Source organism: Nicotiana tabacum, chromosome 9 (assembly GCF_000715075.1).
Source record: "Nicotiana tabacum cultivar K326 chromosome 9, ASM71507v2, whole genome shotgun sequence".
NCBI lineage: Eukaryota > Viridiplantae > Streptophyta > Magnoliopsida > Solanales > Solanaceae > Nicotiana > Nicotiana tabacum.
The window spans coordinates 85,125,218-85,147,037 of NC_134088.1; the positions used below are offsets into that span (position 1 = coordinate 85,125,218).

Below are 21,820 nucleotides of genomic sequence, written 5' to 3' on the forward strand. Positions count from 1 at the left end.
GCAGAAGGTTGACCGGATCGACCAACTTCGAGCTGAGATGGACGAGGTTAAGGCCATGACCGAAGAGTGGAAGGGAAAAATGGAGTGATTGGATTTGGAGAAGGAGACTTCCCGGGAACAACTGGCCTCGATGGAGGTCCAACTTCGAGTGGCGAGGGAGAAAGCTGAGGCCCGGGCCCAAAAAATCAAAAACCTCTAGTCTCAACTGGGCTCGACCATCCCTGAATGGGATGTCCTTGGTAAGGAGCTTAAAATGACCAAGTCAGTGACGAAAATAACTAGGGTCGATGCTGAAGAGATGGTGGCTCAGTACAGAGCTGATGCTGAGGCAGCCCAGGACCGCCTGAAAGTCACTGTTGAGTACGTGAAGCGGCAGTCCCGAAGAGAGGCTCTCAAGGAGGTCCATGGCCGGGGTTTGGACCTGTCAGCCAAGATCAAAGATGTTAAAACGCTCGAGGCCGAGGCCAAGAAGCTGGTTGACCACGAGGACAAGGAAGGCTCTAAGGGCTACGGCGAACCTGAGGGCGAAGAAGACCCCGATGACCCCGGTGACAAGGCTGGCTCCGGTAGAGAACAAGCTTAGGTGTCTTAGAGATTTTTATTTTGTATTTCTGTTCATTTTGTTGAGGTCATTTAGCCTTTGTAAAGATCTTTATTGGAATATTTATAAGGCTTTTTTCCCTTTGGCAATTTTCGAGTTTGTTTCTTTTGGTTTCTTCTTTTGGATTGCAAAGATTTCAATTGCCTTAGCACGAAATAAAACATAGTAATAGGGGCTTGTTCGGAAGTTCGAACAAGGCTCATTCTCGATGTAATTTTGTTTGAAACTCGTAGGGGATTGGAATGACCGGAAGCTTTACCCAAAGTTCTTACTTAAATGTTTTTAGATTATAATTTTTCCGAGGGTAGCCTTTGAACCAGTTTGGAAATTTTGAAACCCTTATGTTTTGATTACGGGCTTCAGACGTCTCCGAGCCATTTCTAGGATGGCCGTAGCCTTTTAAGTTCGGGTATTGCCTAATAAGCTTTGTACCCCCGGGTTTCGATACCCGAGCCGTTTGAACTTGCCTAGGACGACAGTCCCCGAGCGGGGGTGATCTCTTGGATCCGGATAGAGGCTGCTCTTGGGCTCAATATCTATCCTTAAGGAACAAAATGTAATAGTCTTAAGGGACAAAATGTGTATCTGCAAGGTAGATTTTTTTTTTATTTCTGTGCAAAACATACAAGATTGCAAATATGTACAAGCTACGTGTTATGGATTAAGTGGTCTATGTTGGCAAGACCAAGCCCAGACTATTTAAGCACAAAGTTTTCTTCCTTGCTAAAATCATTATCCGAGGGTGACGGTCCCCAATATTCAAGGTCGATCGTTGAGAGGGCTCGGATACTGTTGATGCGACCCTCGATTTCGGTTCATAACCGGTCTTTAATTCTAAGTTAGCACGATCTATTGTTGCCTCGTTAAAAACCTTGTCGGAAAATCTATTTGGGACAAAACCGGTTCAAGAAAAAAAAAAATGCAATGCGTGCATTCGGGCCAAATAGTTGCATTATTCTTTGACTGTTGCCTGCAAGTGTTAGTCCAATTCGTAATATATGTAAAGAAAAGAATGGATGGGGTCGTACCTTAACAGTATTATCGCTTTAAGTGGGTTACGTTCCAGTTGTTCTGTAGTCGCTCATTGTTCCCTACTTCGAGTTTGTATGATCCTTTGCCGGTAATCCCGATAATTCGATGTGGACCTTCTCATTTCGGTCCCAACTTCCCTTCGTTCGGGTTCTGGGTGTTCAGTGTCACCTGTTTTAACACCAAGTACCTAATAAGTGTCAGAGGTTGGCTCTTCGGTTGTAATACCTTTCGATCCGTTGTTTTTGGGCGACCAACCGGACGAGGGTGGCCTCGCGTCTCTCATCCAATAGTTCCAGGCTCGTGCTCATGGCCTCATCATTTGACTCTTCGGTGGCATATCGGAACCTGAAACTCGGTTCTCCTACTTCGACCGGTATTAGTGCTTCATCACCATAGACGAGCGAGAACGGGGTGGCCCCGGTACTAGATTTTGAGGTCGTACGATATGCCCACAGGACTTCGGGCAAAATTTCCTTCCATTTTCCTTTCGCGCCGGTCAATCTCTTCTTAAGGTTTTGGAATACAGTCTTGTTCGTAGACTCCGCCTGCCCATTCCCACTAGGGTGATAGGGTGTTGATAGGATCTTTTTTATCTTATGGTCCTCGAAGAATTTGCAAAATTTTGTAAAAACTGAAAAAAAAGATTTTGCAAAATATTTTCATTTTTTAAAAACTAATGCATATGTAGTCCACTGCTTTAGGAGAGTCTTTTTTTTTCCAGTTTTTATTTTTATTTTTATTTATTTTTATTTTTTATTTTTTACAAAAATAATACTTTAAAAAAACTGAAAAGACTTAAAAATATATATTTTGCAATTTTATTTTTTTCAGTTTTTACAGAATATATATTTTTCAGTTTTTAAAGCATTTTAAAAAAAAAATATTTTTTTTTCCAGTTTTTACAAAAAAAATACTTAAAAAAACTGAAAAGACTTAAAAATATATATTTTATAAATTCCTCTTCTTCTTCTTTTTTTTTCCCCCGTTTTTACAAAAAGAAAATCAGTTTTTACAAAATATATACTTTAAAAACTGAATTTTAAAACGGGTCGGGTGGTGGGTTTTTTAAAATGGATCGGGTAAAAAAAAAAAATTGATCATTTTCATCTGGTGCTGACACGTGGCACTCCATCCAAAATAAGGGTATATTTGTTCCAAAATATGACGGGAAGGATATATATAGCCCTATAGTATAACGAGGGTATTCTTAGACCATTTTCGAAAATACATGGGTATATTTGACGCCTTGACGTTTGTAAATTATTTGAAACAACAACAATTTCATACACATTCCGTTTGAAGTATTAACAACAATTTCATACACCTCGATCTGCTTTTAGACTCTTCGATTTTTGGAAAAAATAATCTAGAAAAGAAAAAATTAAAAGGCGACAAAGTTAGTGAGCAAATTACAAAAAATATTATCCTACTTATCCCGAAAAAGGGATAAAAAAAGACATTTGAATCGACGGTCCAAAAGAAATCAAATCAATCCATCAAAAGAAACCCTAGAAATCAACCCAAATCCGTTTAGGTTTGCCACCATATAAAAACCCTCACGTGCTCCACTTCGCAGCCTCTCGCCTCTCTCGCCCTTCTGCTCCTCTGCGTTATAATACTACATTCGAAGCTCTAGCTCCTCTGTCAAATAAAAAATTAGCAGTGATGTCGGACGAGGAGCACCAGTTTGAGTCAAAGGCCGATGCCGGTGCATCTAAAACTTACCCTCAACAAGCTGGTACTATCCGTAAGAACGGTCACATCGTCATCAAAGGCCGTCCCTGCAAGGTTTTATTTTCTTTTCAGTGTTTGTAAGCATTCATATAATTTTATTTGACACAGCTGATTTGTTATTATGGTGTAGTTGATTGAATGTATCTGTGTGTGTTTTTGCGGGCGGGGGTTACAGATGTATTTGCTGTTGCTATTTTAGATCTGATGCTATGTGGTTTTTTGTAATTCATATCTTTTTGTTTTGTTTTTAGTGTATGTTTTTTTGGGTATGGTTGCTTACTGGGATATGCAGTGATTATAGGGATTACCTATTCTGGATTTTAGATCTGATGACTGAGTGGTTAATAGCACTTGTGATTAATTAAGATTCTTTTTATTTCGGGTGAACATATTTTCCCGTATGTTTCCATGGGGCTTTTGCTTGTTTGTAAGAGCGCACACATGCTCTGTGCCTTTGGAGCATGTCACACCCTGCTGCAGAAAAAAACCTGGTATGTATTTAAGTGCAGAAGGGTAGAGGAACTGGCCCATTACCCACCGAGTTTTCAATCGTGTGGCTATTTGCCCTTGAGGATTTTTTGGTTATCAACATAAAAATCTTTGGTATGTTTGATACAACTTAGGAATTTGAGGTTCTGGAGTTTTGTGCTTCATCCAGCGATTAGGAGCATGAATGGAGTGTAATTGGCTATAAAGTTTCATATTGTTGATTGATTGCTTTAATATGTGTTGTGATTGGAGTGGTCTGTTTTGTGCAATTATGGTAGATTTGATTCTTACCTTGAAAATAGAGTAGCATTGTTGGCATCTGATAATTACTGAGAGAGCAAGAGTGGGAAAGGGCCACTGTTGGGTTTGTGTATAGGGTCTTTTGGTGGGTGGGTGAGTGCGGTTTTGACGCAGAGGAAGAGAAAAAAGGATTTGATATTTAGCTTCTGAAATACCTTGTAAATTTATTTTACTACTGTTGGTGTGTATATTTTCTAATGTTTGATTAATTTTTTCATAGATCTGGTTATGGATTCTATGCAGCTTCGTTTGTTGTATATCTAACTGTTAAAATTTAGTCTGCCTAACTTTTTCTTGTTAAACTGTCATAGTTATGGTGGCACATTTGGATAATTTGCATCAAGTAACATAAAGATTCTGCTTCAGGACATATCATAGATGCATTTGGGGTTTAAGTCATTGTTGCATTAATTCTACTATAAGCATAGCTCTAATTTTGATGCTTTTGATAACAGGTTGTGGAAGTCTCTACATCCAAAACTGGAAAGCATGGTCATGCAAAATGTCATTTTGTCGCTATAGACATCTTCACTGGAAAGAAGCTTGAGGATATTGTTCCATCTTCACACAATTGTGATGTATGTGCCTCCCCTTTTCTTGTTCACAATGTGTTTATTGCCCTCTTTCCCCCAATTTTCTGGTTTAGTTGTGCTAATATTTAATAATTGTGTGTTCAAATTGCAGGTGCCCCATGTTAATCGTACAGATTATCAGCTTATTGACATCTCTGAAGATGGATTTGTATGTGTCTACATTCCCTTGTCTGATTCTTTTTTTATAATTTTGATTGATGTAGTCTAATGTTGCTACACAATGTTACAGGTGAGTCTGCTCACCGAGAATGGTAACACCAAGGATGACCTTAGGCTGCCTACTGATGACAACCTCCTTACACAGGTTAGTAAGAATTTGTCTTATGCACAGTTGTACTTTTGGATCAAAGTGCGCAGCAGCTTGTTTCAGTTGTTGTATGTAGCCTCTAGTCTTTCACAAGCTCATTTAATGTCTAATGTACTATGTAGTTTATTAGCATGCCATTTTGCGAGAGTGACACCTCGTGTCTTTGAGCTTAAATAAGTGATGGTGCAAATATTAAACAGAATTCTTCAGACTTTGGCTGGTTGTCATTTGTTGTTTTTTAACTGTAGCTTACCACTATGTGGTTACTGATTATTTTTTAATGTGTTGAATTCAGATCAAGGATGGGTTTGCTGAGGGAAAAGACCTTGTCGTGTCTGTCATGTCAGCCATGGGTGAGGAGCAGATTTGTGCCCTGAAGGATATTGGTCCCAAGTAAATCTCTCGATTGGAGATTGTTCGATGCGAAGTACTTTACCACCTTAAGTTGGATAGATATTATAGTCATGGAAAAAGGTATGGTCTTATGGACCAACTTGTTCAAGAATATTCTTCAGGATTCTCGGACCATTGCAAGTTAGATTTTCGTATTTTTGTTATTTTAACTTGTGTTTGTCTGAATTTTGTTCTACCTTAAAGATTATTTCAAAATTTGGTGTGGGATATTGTTACCTGCCGCTACATACATTCTTCACCAATTCAGCTCTGCTCCTTTACTTCATATTATGGGGAACTATTCTGGTTTCTCCTGCATGTTGAGAAAATCATTCAACATATTAAGGTTAGATGTCTTGACCCTGATGAGGGAGCCTGCTTCCACACTTTAAAATCATTGAACGAGTTGAAATGAAATGGTTCTCACCTGTCCAGATACAGTTCCATAAATGAAAGGTCAGACCAATTTCTTTCCCCTTTGAATTAAATGGAATTATTGTGTTAATTCTCCAATAAAGGCTATATCATATGTATAATTGGGTTCCCATCCGTATTTGGTTATCTAAGAAATTGACGCACTTCATGTAGAATGTCCCGTAGACATAAATTTACATCTATGATAACAAAACAATACTGGTACAATTGGAGGCTGCCACTATTTACCTTGTGTGTCTAAATTGAATTAAGCATTTACCAAGTTTTCCAGATACGTTTAGTGTTGATCTCTGTTAGAGAGCAATATGGTCCAAGAACCATCCCTCTTCAATCCTAGCGAATCCAAGTTTAAGGAAGAGATCATAAAGATTGAATATCCAGTAACAGTTTCCGTCTTTGTCGGGCAAAGTTTGGAAGTTCTAGGGTTTGTTTGGTAGGAAGGTTTTTCAATTTTTTCGTGTTTGGTTAGTTTAAATATTTTGAAAAATATTTTTCTTATGAACTCATTTTCCTCCAATTGGAGGAAAATGTTTTCCTTATTAAGAGACGGGAAAACATTTTCCAAAACTCCTTCTCAATTTTCCTCATCCTCACCAACCCACCCCACACCCACCACCTAACACCCCATGTTTACCCACCCCCCACACAACACCTAACACCCCATGTTTACCCACCCCACCCCCTCTCAGAAAAGACTTTTGTTTTTTCAATTTTTTTTGTCACCACCCACCCTACTAACCCCCCACAATTTTGTTTTTTAACCCCCCCCACAGTTTTGTTTTTTACTTTTTTTTTTTTTTTTGTAATTTCAAATTTTTCATTTTTCATTTTTCTGCAATGCCCACCCTCACCCCCACGCCTGCACAATTTTTTTTTTTTAACTCTTTGTTTTGTAACTTCAAATTTCTGTTTTTTTTGTATTTCTGCACCACCCACCTCGTCAAACCCCAGCCCCACCCCGCACAATTTTTTTTTTTTTAACTTTTTTTTTTTTTGTAATTTTAAATTTATGTTTTTTCGTTTTTTGCAACCCCTCCCCCGCCCGAAAAAAATATTTTTTTAAATATATTTTCAGTTTTAGTTTTTTCATTTTTCGGTTTACATGTTCGAAATTTTTAAAGTTCCAAAGTTATGAGTTACGCGTACCAAACACCGGAAAATAAATAATATTACTATTTGTTTTCTAAAAAAATATTTTTTTGAAAAATATTTTCCGTTATACCAATCACACCCCTAATGTTCATTTTCAGCAGCATAGAACTAGAATTGCAATCAGATTGTCTTTTAGACAAAATGCATTTTGGTTGCCGGTGCAGCCGTGCAGATGAACCCACTGTAATCGGGTTAAATATACTTAGTTGAACATTAAGAAGATATTTTTTATAATATTTAGGTAAAGTTGACTGACTTTATGGTTGCAAAAAATAATTTTGGCGACTTTTTTATTACAAATATAGTTCAATGACTTTAGTGCAATAAAGTGAAAGTTGAGTGACCATTCCTAAAATTACAACCTAAATTTAGACACTAAATCGACACTTGTTACCAATCATATTGGTTTGCACTCTAGAAACTATTTCATGTACAGGGAAACAATTGTCTGTATTTCCTACGTGCCCCATACGGCATGTTAATATAACTGAGAATGATGAACAAGTTATCCATATCTTATCTGCTGAAATTTCTAAACTTTTAAGTAAATCAACAATATGTGGCTTCAGATATTTTGTATTTGTTCTCAGCGCAATCTGCTCCTATATGGTAAGTTATGTTTCGACTTTTGTAGCAGATATTTACGGTATAAGCGTACCACGATGTTTTTACTAAAACAGGTAAAAGAGAAAAAAAAGAGTTCAAAATGTACCGACGGTTTTGAGAGTGTTCCCAAAGTAAGCTAAAGCTACAGCAAATCACATTTTCAATAAGAATATAAAGTAACTGCTTGAAACTAGTTGTAAATTGGATTGCAAGACTGGGCAACGATCAAAAAGAGGTTGCGGTGGCCAGTGGATTAGTAATTGCTTCTTCATTCATCTTTAATAAGAGGTCTCGGGTTCAAACTGAATATGAAATCGTTTTTGGTGGAGAGCACTTTACCTTCCAAAACTGGGACTTTCGGATGTGAATTCGAATTAGTCGAGTCCCAAAACAAATACCAAACACTAAACGTTGAGTTGAAAATTACAACAACAATAATAACAAAAACATGCGTAGAAAAACATTTTCCATAGGACCTTGGGCACCGAGTTGAAAACCAAATAAGTATATTAAATCTCGTACTACAGAGTTTCAATTTGTTGCGCTGCTCGTCTCTGCTGAACTAGATTTGTTGAAGCTTTAAAATGCATGGTTCCAATTAAATTTTTCTAAGTAGAATTATTTAAAAGTTAAAAAACCAATGAAGAGGAAGTGTTTAGTGGAGCCCAAATAAGGGGGTTGTCCATTAGCACTAACAAAAAACGTGGGATATAAAAGCATTATCCCATTTGAAAAGTGATCTAACAAATGTAGGATAATTGTGCTTTAATTTTATTCTACGAAATGATTGCTCAACTACCAACCAGATATCAGGACATAACCATATATCATGTGTACCTTTTTTTTTTTTTTTTTTTTTTTTAAAGTTCTTTTCTACTCAAGTTGAAGCCAACTTGCCAAATTCCAACTTTGCGGATCTCGCTTATTTTATTCTGAATTCATTATTGAAAAATTTTGGTCCGTTATCTAAAAGACAATTACAAATAACGTGAAATATAAAGTAAGTATCTATTATAAAAGGTTGAATAATATAAATTATTTTATACGATTAGTGTATCTAATTGAAAATTCTTATTTTTTCATTTGTTTTATATTCCTCAATTTCAATGTGTCTGGAAATAAAAATTTAAGTTATATAAACTAATAAGAGTATAATAATTTCGAAAGTTATCGGTTCAATTGAACCCGATGTGTTTATCCCTAAAAATGGATAACAATTGAATTTATACGCGATTTTAAGGATATGTGGATTAATTTAATACAAGTGATCAATAACGTTAAATAAGTGAGTTAAAGAGAGAATAAATAACCAAACCAGTTGTGATGTTAGGTCCGAGGTCGAATCTGAGCTTAGTGATTGTTCTGCCCTCGATTCAGAACCAAATACTTATGAAGAACTATGAGCAAAAATAAGAACTTTGAATAACTTTAGAAGTAGAGAAAACAAGTGTATATTACCTTGATATGCGTGTTACAATATGTTTCTTGAATAAAAGTCACTCCCTTTATACAGTAGTAGAGTTTCATCCCTAGTATAACTCTAAAAAAGGTAAAAATATCCTTTTTCGTTAATCACTGATCTGCTGTCGATACATACCGAGATCTACGTCGTGATATCCGGTCGGGCACGGATATCACGACCCTTTGTTCATCGTGTGCGGACGTTTGGTAATGCTTTTCGAGGTCTTGGAGCTCGAGCCGGATCTGGGGGGCGTGATCTCAATGGCTCCGGTGGCAGGTGCTTTGTTCGGAGCTTGGTACGAGAGGTTCCAAGCTTCGATTCTAGTTCCTTATAGTTATGTCCTTGCTTCGTTTGCCCTATCGAGAAATCGGGGTGCTCATTGGCCCCGTTTTTAACCGTATATAGATAGTCCCCTTGTTTCTCAGAGAGTAGGTTTGCCGAAACGACGAGAAACGATTAATGGTCTCCGGTTCCTTCCTTCGTACGTTACACAACCGAAACGACGAAGAAGTTGAAATGTCCCGTCAATCGCGTCGTTCTGACTTCGGACACATGTCAACCATTGGCTGGTTGCCTCTGAATGCGAAGCGTCGCGTGCTTTCCCTATAAAAGCTTCTGCCCATTGCTCTTTTTCGACTTTCCGATCAAGCTTCTACCTTCTAATTTCCAGCTATCATCAACTTCTTTCAAACTTTCATATCTTTCCCTTTGATCTTCAAATCTTCAGAATTGTTCTTAGGTTCTTACCCAGATTTTTCTCAAATCTTCAAATCTTCACACTCTTTTCTTTAGCCTTTAAACTTGCTCCTTCAAATCTCCATACTTTTTCTCTAAATTTTCAAGCTTTCTCAGATAGTGATGGTTAAAACTTCTAAGTCAGTTCCTCAGCAGGCTGCCTCTTCATCTTCCCATCCGATCACCGGTACCGAAGCGGCCGCTCCCGAAATAGTTGTCCTCGAGATGGCTTCTCCTGAAGTGGCTACCACCGAGTCGGCTGCCACCGAACCGGCCCCCGATCCCCCTTGAAAATCTTTATTCCCGGGGATGTTCAATTGCGGTCGACTTCAAGGTCGAGAAGGCCTCGTCCAAACAAGATCGAGGTAAATGGGCATCGAGATATATATGCTCTGTCACCGTAGATACCCTCCATACTGTCCGAGAAGACTGTAAATGGGGAGATAAGGACGTGGTAGTCTCCGGGACTGAAGACGATATCACAACCCACATGGAGGGGTATTTAAGTATTTACACTTATCCCTTTACACTGGGCTCGGTAGACCCAGTCATATTGAATTTTTGCAAGAGATACGAGGTGTGCCTGGGGAAAATCCACCCGTATCTCTGGAGGATCGTGATCCTCCTTCGTTATTTTATGAATAAAACTGAGTCTCCTAGGTTCACCCTCGAACAATTTCTCTGTCTATACAGTCCTCGAATTTTTCGGGGGACGGGCTAATCAAGCTTACTCACCGGGCCAATAAGGCCCCCTTTTCGAGCATTGATGAGGATCGAGATCGAGGTTGGCAGGGACGCTTTGTTCGGGTGAAGACCGAAGATCTGATCCCTCCCGAGTTTGTGCCATTCCCCGAGAAGTGGAATGCATCTCGTAAGTGCAACCTTTCCTTAAGTGTCAATTTTTCTTCATTTCCATCCTTATCATTCGTATTTGTGGTTGTGCAGCTATTGCCCGGGTTCCAAATGCAGTCTCCCGGTTCAAGGAGTGGATCGAGGGCATCTGCAAGCAGATGTCGTACTTCGAGCGCTCATGGCGCAAGCTTTCAAAAGGCCAATGGGAGGCCCATTCTCATGGTAAGGTTCTCCTTCGAATAGCTATTATTGTGTCCTTACCTCATATCATACTAACATTTCTTCGGCCTTTGTAAGGGGATGTGTCCTTGTTCGTTGATCCCTCCGTTATGGGATAGCCCGGGCTGCCGCGGGGAAAAGAAGAAGAGGAAAAGAAAGTCTTCGGGCTCCCCGAGCTCTGAGATGAAGCCAAAGAAGAGGATGACTCGTAAGCCCAAGAAGAGCACTAGCTCCCGGGTGCTGGATTCTAACTCACTTCTCCGGCTCAGGGATGAGTCTAAAGAAGATGATATTTTTGTTGCCCACGGATCGACCCTTGCCGGGGAGCAGGCCACAGTCGAGGGGGCAGACCGTGAGACCGACCTCCCTCCGACTCAATAGGTCGAGATGGAGACGGAGGCCGAGACCCCCTGAGAAGACGGCTCTATACTGAATGAAGCAACCGGCGTGATAGAAATCATAGGGACGCCCTCTTACACCGAGTCCATGCTTGAGGAGGCCCAAGCAGTAAAAGATAAGTCAAGTGAAGGATTCCACGGTACATACGACCCCATTCATTCCTTCTTCGATGGTGTGGATTCGTTTACTTTGGAAGATTTTTTCAGGCTGGGCGACTTGAAAGTCCCGAAGAAGGATGTATCTTCGGAAGCTGGTGGGTCTAGTTCGAGCCCAAAATTGGTTAATCAATTTCCCGCTCCAAGTTTAGACCCTGAATGTAAGAGAGCGGTTATTCTTACTTTCCCGGAGGTTGCCCGACTTCTATCTGCTCCTGTGGGCATAGCCAGCTACCTCCGATGTCTGATGACCGAGGAGGAACAGGCAAAAATAAACGAGGTGGACGTGCTGTATCTTTTGAATAAGGTGCAGCAGGCGCTGAACCGGGTAAGGCATCATTATGTCCTCTTGAATTTTACTTAGGTTTTGACATCTCACGACCTCCATTGTTTTGCATGCCTCAGTACTTCACCATGCGAGCTTCCTCCGGTACCGCACCGAGGTCAATCAGCTCGAGCTCGAGCTCAAGGAGCAGGCTCGAAAGAAGGATATGTACAAGCTTCTCAGCGAGCAACAAGACGGGGCCGTCAAGTACCTTCAAGATGAGCTGTATAGGGCTCAGAAGGAAGCTTCGACCTTGAGGCGGGAACATGCCGACCTGGTCAAAAAGGTAAATATCACACCCCAAACCTGAAGAGGCATGGCCGGCACTCGGTGCCATACTCGGCCAGAGCGTACCACTCTGTAACTGTGAACTCTGGAGGGTAACCCTCAACTTAGGCCGATGAGTCCATATTCTGAATCATCTGAAAATAACGTCTACAACCAGCAATATCAAACTAAATATCTATATAGGGATGGTAAAGCCACAATACTGATATAAAAAATATACAGGACTTGTATACAAGCCTATAAGAATAATTGAATTGTATCATGGTCGGGACAGGGCCTCGACCTACCCATCAAACCTGTATATATAAAATGGACTCCAAGGTATCGACCTGATAACTCCGAGGAAGTGGAGCTTATCAACCAAGATGATGTTTGACTTTGTCTACTGAGAAGGTCTATCCAACTGTCTATTAGGACCTGCAGGCATGAAATGCAGCATCCCCAGCAAAAGGGACGTCAGTATGAAATAATGTACCGAGTATGTAAGGCAATAAGATAATTGAAATCTGAAACTGAACTGATAATATAATAACTAAAAGTACCTGGGAGTCAAATATAATTTGAAGATATGCTTACCTGCTGATACTGACTCATTTCTCTCAATATAGTAAGTAAAATAACTGTCCGACACTATAAGGCTCGATATGTGTAACTGCTCTGCCGTAGTAGGCTCGCTCATAGACGCTCAGCCATAGTAAGGCTCTGTATCTCGGCCATTCTGGGCTCGCTCATAGGCGCTCGGCCACAGTAGGCTCTGTATATAACTTACCATCTGATCAGAGGTTGCCCAATAGGGGCCTGCCCACCGATTATAGCTCGATGGTGGTAAAAATACTGTAACACTGTATATATATATATACACTTTATGCTCTATTTTATAGCTCGATGGTGGTGAAAATACTGTAATACTGTGTATATATATACTCTATGCTCTCTTGGCTAAAAGAAGACAATACTAAACTGAATATGAAGTCCCGATAAGAGACAATACTGTAACTTATGAGACTAGGATAATGTACATAAGTTCAGGAATACGAACTTCTCTTTATGCCTCATTATCAAACTCATGTAGTTACGGGATCATGCCAAAATGAAGAAAGGTTTAACGTTAACATACCTTTGCAATCTTCTCTCTAATCGTCAACCAAGCTCAATACGATCTTCTTACGTCTACAATGAGTAACCTGACTTCGCTGTCATCATATAAGCATTTTAACTCTCATATTTGAAAACCAATATTCTACAAAAAACGAACAGCACCTCCCCTGTTTTTACTACATCCCATAAGTTACTAAAAGTAACCAAACAACCCAAACAACAACAATATAATTCACAATAAACTCTCTGATTACTTCAACAACCATTTTGAGCGGCAAGCTCGATTTACAATAAAAAAATATAATTTAATCCAATTTCTTTTCCATGAATCTTCCTACAACTTGTATAATATCATACTTATGCTTACCATATCATTTTCATCCCAAAACATCATAAGAATAATCTTCAAAAATAGTCCACACTCTTAGCACCTTAACCTTTATCGTCAACCTCTTATTTTTCATGTTATCTTCTTCAATCTACTAAATTAGAATATAGATAAGCTTAAAAACAGCAGCCACAACATAATCAAACTATTTATAATAATTTTCAGCCACGACCAACCATATATATAGCCTCAACACAACTCACAAAAAAGATAACGATTCCTTATCTTGAAGATTTTAACTCAAACAACTCAAACAACACATGATTAACCTTAAGTACAACCAAGAACATGATTTACATACCTTAGGCAGTAGATACAACTTGAAATTTCAGCCATAACAACATATATATATATATATATATATATATATATATATATATATATATATATATATATATATATATATATATAGCCTTAAAACAACCCAACAAAAGATAACAACAACTCTTCCCCTTCCAAGTGTTATCTTGTAATCTTCATCCAATAACTTAACCAACACATAGATAAGATTAATCCCAAGAAATAGGGTGTTATACATACCTTAAAGAATCTGGAAAAACTTGAACCAAATCTTCCCTTATCTTACAACCACCCTTAATCATATCACGACACCATAGAGACTCTTTTCTTCAGTTAGGCTAACTTTTGATGTTTGATTATGGTATATTCCTTTGGAATTTGTTTGGAGCCTTTGGGGAGCTGTTTGGGAGGGTTTGGATAGTGTGAGTCTGAAAGGATAAGGAAAAATGAGCAAAGCTCATCCCAAAAATGAGATAAGAATAAGTGAAGATCGGGCCCCGACCAAGTAGGTCCCATAGGGGCCTCCTGCGCAGTCTTTCAAAAACGCAAATATCTCTCTATACTGATATCGTATTGATGAACGGTTTATAGAGTTAGAAACTAGACACATGGGACTTTAATTCAATATAAATTTATACCCATAACTCTCAATATATTGGGAGAAAACTGCCTCGCAACATGGCCTATAAGCCTGCTAGTTTCTCCGAAGTGCGACGACGTGACTTGGCGACCCTACTTTAAAAATTCATGTTTCTTTACTCCGATATCGTATGAAAAAATGGTTTGGACCGTTGGAAACTAGGTTCATATACCTTCATTTTGGTATGATATATGTCCCAAAATGATATCATAAATCTTACGAATTAATTTCTCAATACGGCTTGTTACAAGGCAAATCTTAACTCGATTTTTTCGCAACTTAAATCTGATTTTTCTCAAACTTTATATTCCATATCCAAACATCATATATAGTCATATCATGACTTTAAAATCACTTAAATCATGATTATAAAGTCTCATATTCATCTTAAATTACTTAAGACTTCGGTAAACCTTTCTTATCCTTATAGAAGGATTTCGTCCTTTTTGAGTTTACTTTAGATAATCCTATAATGACAGTGACGTCTGAAGTACGGGGTGTAACAACATGTCCCCTTAGAAACATTTATCCCCGAATGATAACTCTTAAAGGCTTGCAAAAATGAGACGTAACATCATTAAATCACTTTATATACTTTCAAAGAGGATCTCATTTTCAAGCTTACATCAATTGACTTACGATGTGCTTTCACGTACAAAAATATGGGTGTAACAGTAAAGGTGTTTGAAGTTAGAAACGAGGAACTAGTCGTAGTGGCTAATGACAAAACCTCGCAGGTCCAATAGAAAATTGACCAGATCGACCAACTACGAACCGAGATGAATGAGATCCAAGCCGTGGCCGATGGGTGGAAGAGCAAAATGGACCTGCTAGCCTTGGAGAAAGAAACTGCCCAGGCAAAGCTGGAATCAGTAGAGGTTCAACTTTGGGTGGCAAAGGAGAATGATGACAAGCGGTCCTAGTTGAATGATGAACTCCGAGCACAACTGAGCCCAGCTGTCGCCAAACGGGACGCCCTCGGTAAAGAGTTCGAGGCAATAAAGTCCAAGTTGGATACAACCTCTGCCGATGTCGAAGAGATGTTGGCCAAATACAAGGCCGATATCGAAGTAGACGAGGCCCGCCTGAAGACCAATGCCGAATATATGAGGCGACTGTCTCGAAGGAAGACCCTCAAAGAGATTCACGCCCGAGGCTTCAACCTGTCGGTCTAGATATAGGAAGAAATAAAGCTTGAGGCCAAGGAGAAAAAACTTTCCGAGTCTGAAGGTACTGAGGGTTCCGAGGGTTTTGAGTGATCCGAAGGTTCCGACAGTTCTGGCGACGAGTCGGGCCCCGGTGAAGATCAGACATGAATGCCTTAGAACTTTTTCAGTTTTTGTATCGTGTATGTTTTTTGTTCATTTGGAGGCCGTTTTTGTTGGGCTTTTGTATGTACATTCCGGAATATATAAAATTTCCCTTTCTGGCAATTTCAAGTCTCTACTTTTGTTAGCATCTTTTCATAATTTATATTTTTGCAAATATTTCTAATGCCTTAGCATAGAATCAAATTTAGTAATAAGTCGTTCATTTTTCAAAGGTTCAAACGGAGCCTGACTTCGATGAAACTTTATTTGTTTGAGGCTTTGAAAACTTGGTGTGACCGGAAGTTTTCCCAAGATGCTTAAGTGATTTTAGACGATGCTTCTAATTATGAGCTTCAGACATCTTCGAGCCATTTTTTAGGGTGGCAGTAGCCTTTTGTGTTTAGGCACTACCTAATAGGTTTTGTGCCTCCGTGATTTGGAAGCCCGAGTTGCCCGAATATTTTTTGGACGACAGTCCCCCAGTAGGGGTAGCCCTTAGGTTCAATAGTCCCGAATAGGGGTAGCCCTTGGGCTCGATAGTCCCCAGATAGGGGTAGCCCTTAGGATCTATGTTTTAAGAGGCAAAAATACGTAATAGCAAGATGGAAACTTTCTTTCATTTCTATGTGTAAAGTACATGATTGAAAGTGTGTAAAAGCTTGTATCATGGCTAAGGTGGCCTATGTGGTCATGGTTCACTTGACCGTTTGGCCCTTACAATAAATCCTAACCACCGAGCCTAATCTATTAAAGTACAAAGTTTCCTTCTTTCCTTGCTAAGAGCCTTAACCCGAGGGTGATGGCCCTAAGTGTTTGAGGTCGATCTTGAAAGGGCTCGAATACTGTTGATGCGCCCATTAACTCCGATTTAATACCGTCATTCGAATCTAAGTTAGCACGATTTACTGTTGCCTCATTAAAAACCTTGTCGAAAAACTCATTTGGGACAAAACCGGTTCAAGGAAATAAGAGTGCAATGCGTGCTTTTAGACCTAATAGTCACATTCTTCCTTGGTTGTTGCCTGCAAGTGTTAGTCCGATTCATAATATTATGAAAAAGTAAATGAGATCGTACCTTAGCAATAGGTTCGCTTTAAGTGCGTCACGTTCCAGTTGTTTGGTAGCTGTGCACCGTTTCCTGCTTTGAGTTTGTACGAGCCTATGCCGATAATTCTGACGACTTGATATGGTCCTTCCCAATTCGGTACCAGCTTCCCCTCATTTGGGTTTGGAGTAAGCAGTGTTACTTTTCTTAACACTAAGTCCCCAATCTTGAAGTTTCGGAGGTTGGCTCATAAGTTGTAATATCTTTCTATCCGCAGTTTCTGGGTAGCCAACCGGACCAGGGTGGCCTCACGCCTTTCATATAATAGTTCAAGGCTCGTGCTCATGGCCTCACCATTTGATTCTTCGGTCGCATATCGAAACCTGAGGCTTGGTTCTCCCACTTTGACCGGTATTAATGCTTCGGCATCATAGACCAATGAAAATGGGGTGGCCCGGTACTAGACTTCGAAGTTGTGCAGTACGCCCACAAGACTTCGGGCAGAATTTCCTTCCATTTCCCTTTGGCATCGGTCAACCACTTTTTCAAGGTTTGGAGTATGATCTTGTTTGTAGATTTTGCTTGTTCGTTCCCACTAGGGTGATAGGGTGTCGATAGTATATTTTTAATCTTGTGGTCTTCGAAAAATTTCTTTACCTTGCTTCCGATGAATTGTTTCCCATTATCACACACAATCTTGGCCGGTATCCCGAACCAGCATATTATGTTGTCCCAATTAAAGTCAATAACTTTTTTCCCCTGACTTTCTCGAACGCTTGAGCTTCGACCCATTTAGAAAAATAATCGGTCATAAATAATATAAATTGAGCCTTACCGGGTGCTCACGGCAGGGGACGGACGATATCCATTCCCTATTTCATGAACAACAATGGGGACAAGACCGAATGGAGTAACTCTCCGAGTTGATAGATAATCGGTGTGTGTCTCTGACAGCCGTCACATCTTCGTACAAAATCCATTGCATCTTTCTCCATATCGATCCAGTAATAGCCGACTCTCATTAATTTTTGAACCAAAAATTCCGCCCCCGAATGGTTTTCGCAAGTGCCTTCGTGAACTTCTCTTAAGACATATTCGGTATCTACTGGCCCAAGCATATGGCGAGCGGGCCGTCAAATATTCTTCTGAACAAAGTCCCTTCAGACAGGCTAATCCTGGTCGCCTTCGTGCGCAGAGCTCTCGATTCTTTAGGATCCGAGGGCAGCTTCCCAGTCTTTAAATAATCTATGTATTTGTTCCTCAAATCCCAAGTTAAACTTGTCGAGTTTACTTCGGCATGGCCTTCTTCCACCACCGACTTCATGAGCATTACGACTGTTCTCGAACTGAATTCGTTGTCATCAACGAATGATCCCAAGTTAGCCAGGGCATCGGCCTTGCTATTTTGATTTCGGGGCATGTGTCCTTTCCTTGAATTGATGCAGCATTACCTGCAACTTGTCTAAATACCTTTGCATCCGTTCCTCTTTTACTTCGAACGTCCCATTGACTTGATTAACCACAAGGAGGGGATCTCACTTAGCTTTGACCACATCGGCCCCAAGGCTTTTAGCCAATTCGAGACCTACAATCATGGCCTAATACTCGGCCTTGTTGTTAGTCAATTTCAGATTTCTAATAGATTGCCTAACTATGTTACCCGTAGGTGGTTTTAGCACGATGCCGAGCCTAGACCCCTTTGCGTTCAAAGCACCGTCCATAAAGAGGGTCCAAACTCCCGAGGTTATCCCCGAGGTTAACAATAGTTACCTATCGACTTAAGGTATTATGGTCGGCGTAAAGTCGTCTACGAAGTCTAGAAAAATTTGTGATTTGATGGCGGTTCGGGGCCGATACTCGATATCGTACCCGCTAATTTTGACTGTCCATTTGGCCAACCGGCCTGAGAGCTCGGGTTTTTTCATGATGTTCCTTAGTGGGTAAGAGGCCACGACACATATGGGGTGGCATTGAAAGTATGGTTTTAACTTCTTAGAGGCACTTAGCAAAGCAACCGCCAATTTTTCCATATGAGGATACCTTGTTTCGGCCTCACCTAGAGTTTTGCTAACATAGTAAATAGGAAATTGCGCACCTTCTTCTTCCCGAACTAGGACTCCGCTTACCTCCACCTTGGATATTGCTAAGTAAAGGTACAACTGCTCATTCGCATTCGAAGTATGGAGCAGGGGTGGACTCGAAAGGTACTATTTGAGATCTTCCAAAGCTTGTTGGCACTCCGGGGTCCAAGAAAAGTTTATTCTTCTTCTTCTTCAATAGTGAGAAGGATTGATGGCTTTTGTCTAAGAACCTCGATATGAGTCGGCCCAGTGTGACTATACGCACGATTAGCCTCTAAACGACCTTAACACTATCCACCATGGTGATGTCTTCTATAACTTTGATTTTATCGGGATTGATCTCGATTCCCTGGTTGGATACCATGAACCCGAGGAATTTTTCGGATTCGACCCCGAATGCACATTTTTCTGGGTTAAACTTCATATTGTATCTCCTCAATATGTCAAAGGTTTCTTGCAAATATTTCAAATGGTCCTCTGCTCGCAGGGACTTGACTAACATGTCGTCAATATAAATTTCCATTGATTTTCCTATTTGTTCCTTGAACATCCAGTTTACTAGGCGTTGATAAGTGGCCCTGGTGTTTTTTTAACCCGAACGACATTATGTTATAACAATAAGTGCCGAGTTTAGTGATTAAAAGAAGTCTTTTCTTGATTTCCCGGGTCCATCAGAATTTGATTGTACCCGGAATAGGCATCGAAAAAACTGAGTATCTCGTGCCCGGTCATCGCATCGATCATGCGATCGATGTTTGGAAAAGGGAAAGAGTCCTTAGGGCATGCCTTGTTCAAGTCTTTGTAATCTACGCATGTTCTTAATTTGTTTCTTTTTTAGGCACTACTACTACGTTTGCTAACCAGTACAGGTATTTGACTTCCCGAATGGAACCTATTTTAAGGAGTTGAGATACCTCGTCTTTGACGAATGCATGTTTGACTTCGGACTGAGGCCTCCTTTTCTATTTAACCGGGTGGAACTTCGGATCCAAACTCAACTTATGAGTGGTTATCTCAGGCAGGATCCCTGTCATATCAAGATGGGACCAAGCGAAACAATCGATGTTATCTATAAGGAATTCAATGAGTTTTTTCCTGAGCTCGGAAATTAACCCCGTGCCCAGGTATACCTTCCGATAGGGTAAGTGTTCGATCAATATGATTTGCTCCAACTCCTCGACCGTTGGATTTGGTGGCATTGGAATCATCAGGAGCAATGAACAACCTAGGGATCTCGTAATCACCATCCTCGCCTACTCCCCGCTTCTTCGGTTTGGTCGTGGCCGGTATCAGTGATTGCTATTTAGTTTCTTCCTCCCTAATCGGCTCCGTGTTCTTTGATGTCGAGAGAACGTGCATTGGGATCACCTCGTCGACTGTGAATATTTCTTTTGCGACTGGCTGCTCTCCATAAACTGTCTTGATTTCTCCCGGTATGGGGAACTTTGGTGTTTGGTGTAGTGTCAAGGGTACTGCCCTCATGTTGTGAACCCAAGGCCTTCCGAATAAGGTGTTATACCTCATGTTCCCTTCGATCACGTAAAATTTGGTATCCTGAATTGTCCAGGCGGTATTTACTGGCAAAGTTATTTCTCTTTTGGTAGTTTCGTATGTCATGTTTAATCCGTTCAACACCGGGACCGCCGACCCTATTTGATCTTGTAGCCCCAACTATTCTATGACCCTCGATCTGATGATGTTGGTCGAGCTACCTGGATCAATCAACACACGTTTAACTCGAGATTTGTTAATAAGTACAGAAATTACCAGTGCATTGTTATGAGGTTGTACTATGCCCTCTGCATCCTTGTCGCTGAATGAAATGGTCCCTTCCGGGATATAATCTCGGGTGCGCTCCTCCCTTGTGATCGCCACTTTAGTGTGTTTTATCATCGGCCCTTGGGGGACATCGATCCCTCCAATGATCATGTTGATGACGTGTTGGGGTTCCTTTGGTTCAGTCTGTTTATTGGCATCTCTATTTCTGAAGTGGTTTTTCGTTCGATCACTCAGAAATTCTCGCAGGTGTCCGTTGTTAAATAACCAGGCAACTTCTTCTCTCAATTGTCGGGAGTCCTCGGTCCTGTGGCCATAAGTGCCATGATAATTACACATCAGGTTAAGATCTCTCTAGGTAGGATCGGACTGCAATGGTCGAGTACACTTGGTCTGTTTGATACATCCGATGGCAGATACAATGCTGGCTGCATCGATGCTGAAGTTATACTCTGATAATCTCGGAGCTTCCCTTCCCCCGAGCGTCCTGTCAAAACCATTTTTGCTCATCAGGCCTCGGCTACTGGGCCCTCGATTATTTCTCCTTTCGTTCATTGTAGAGTTGCGCCCAAATCCATTTCCCCTTTGATCTGCACTCTATGGTTGATACCGATCTCGGGCCGACCATGATTCATGATCGACGACTCTCTTAGACCTGTCTTCGGTTTTGATGGGACCAATGGACCCAGAAGGGCCCCCGAGCTGGTCGTCCCTGACTCTAATTTTTTACTAATACCTTTTGTAGACATCAGCCCAAGTTACCGCCAAGTACTCTACCAAATTCTGTTTACTGTTGCACAGAGAAGAACTTCAGGGGTTAAGTCCATGAGTGAATGCCTGAACGGCCCAATCGTCCGCAGCCGGAGGCAGGTCCATCCGTTCCATTTGAAACATTGACACAAACTCCTTGAGCATCTCGTTGTCACTTTGCGTAACTTTGAAAAAGTCTAATTTTCTGGTCTCGACCTTGATGGCACCGGCATGAGCTTTTACAAAAGCATCCGCGAGCATAGCAAACGAATCAATGGAGTTTGGGGGCAAGTTGTGGTACTATATCATCGCTCTTTTTGACAGAGTCTCTCCAAACTTCTTTAATAACACTGAC

At 40.5% G+C, this 21,820-nt stretch overlaps 1 protein-coding gene across 1 annotated transcript; it reads left to right on the plus strand.

Moving 5' to 3' along the window:
* Nucleotides 1-3,188: 3,188 nt before the first annotated feature.
* On the plus strand, nt 3,189-5,695 carry LOC107822257 (eukaryotic translation initiation factor 5A-2). The gene is made up of 5 exons (XM_016648781.2): nt 3,189-3,421; nt 4,612-4,734; nt 4,841-4,897; nt 4,979-5,053; nt 5,352-5,695. Exons 1-5 carry the CDS (start codon nt 3,299-3,301, stop codon nt 5,451-5,453), a joined length of 480 nt encoding a protein of 159 aa, XP_016504267.1. The 5' UTR covers nt 3,189-3,298; the 3' UTR covers nt 5,454-5,695.
* The last annotated feature ends 16,125 nt before the right edge of the window (nt 5,696-21,820 follow it).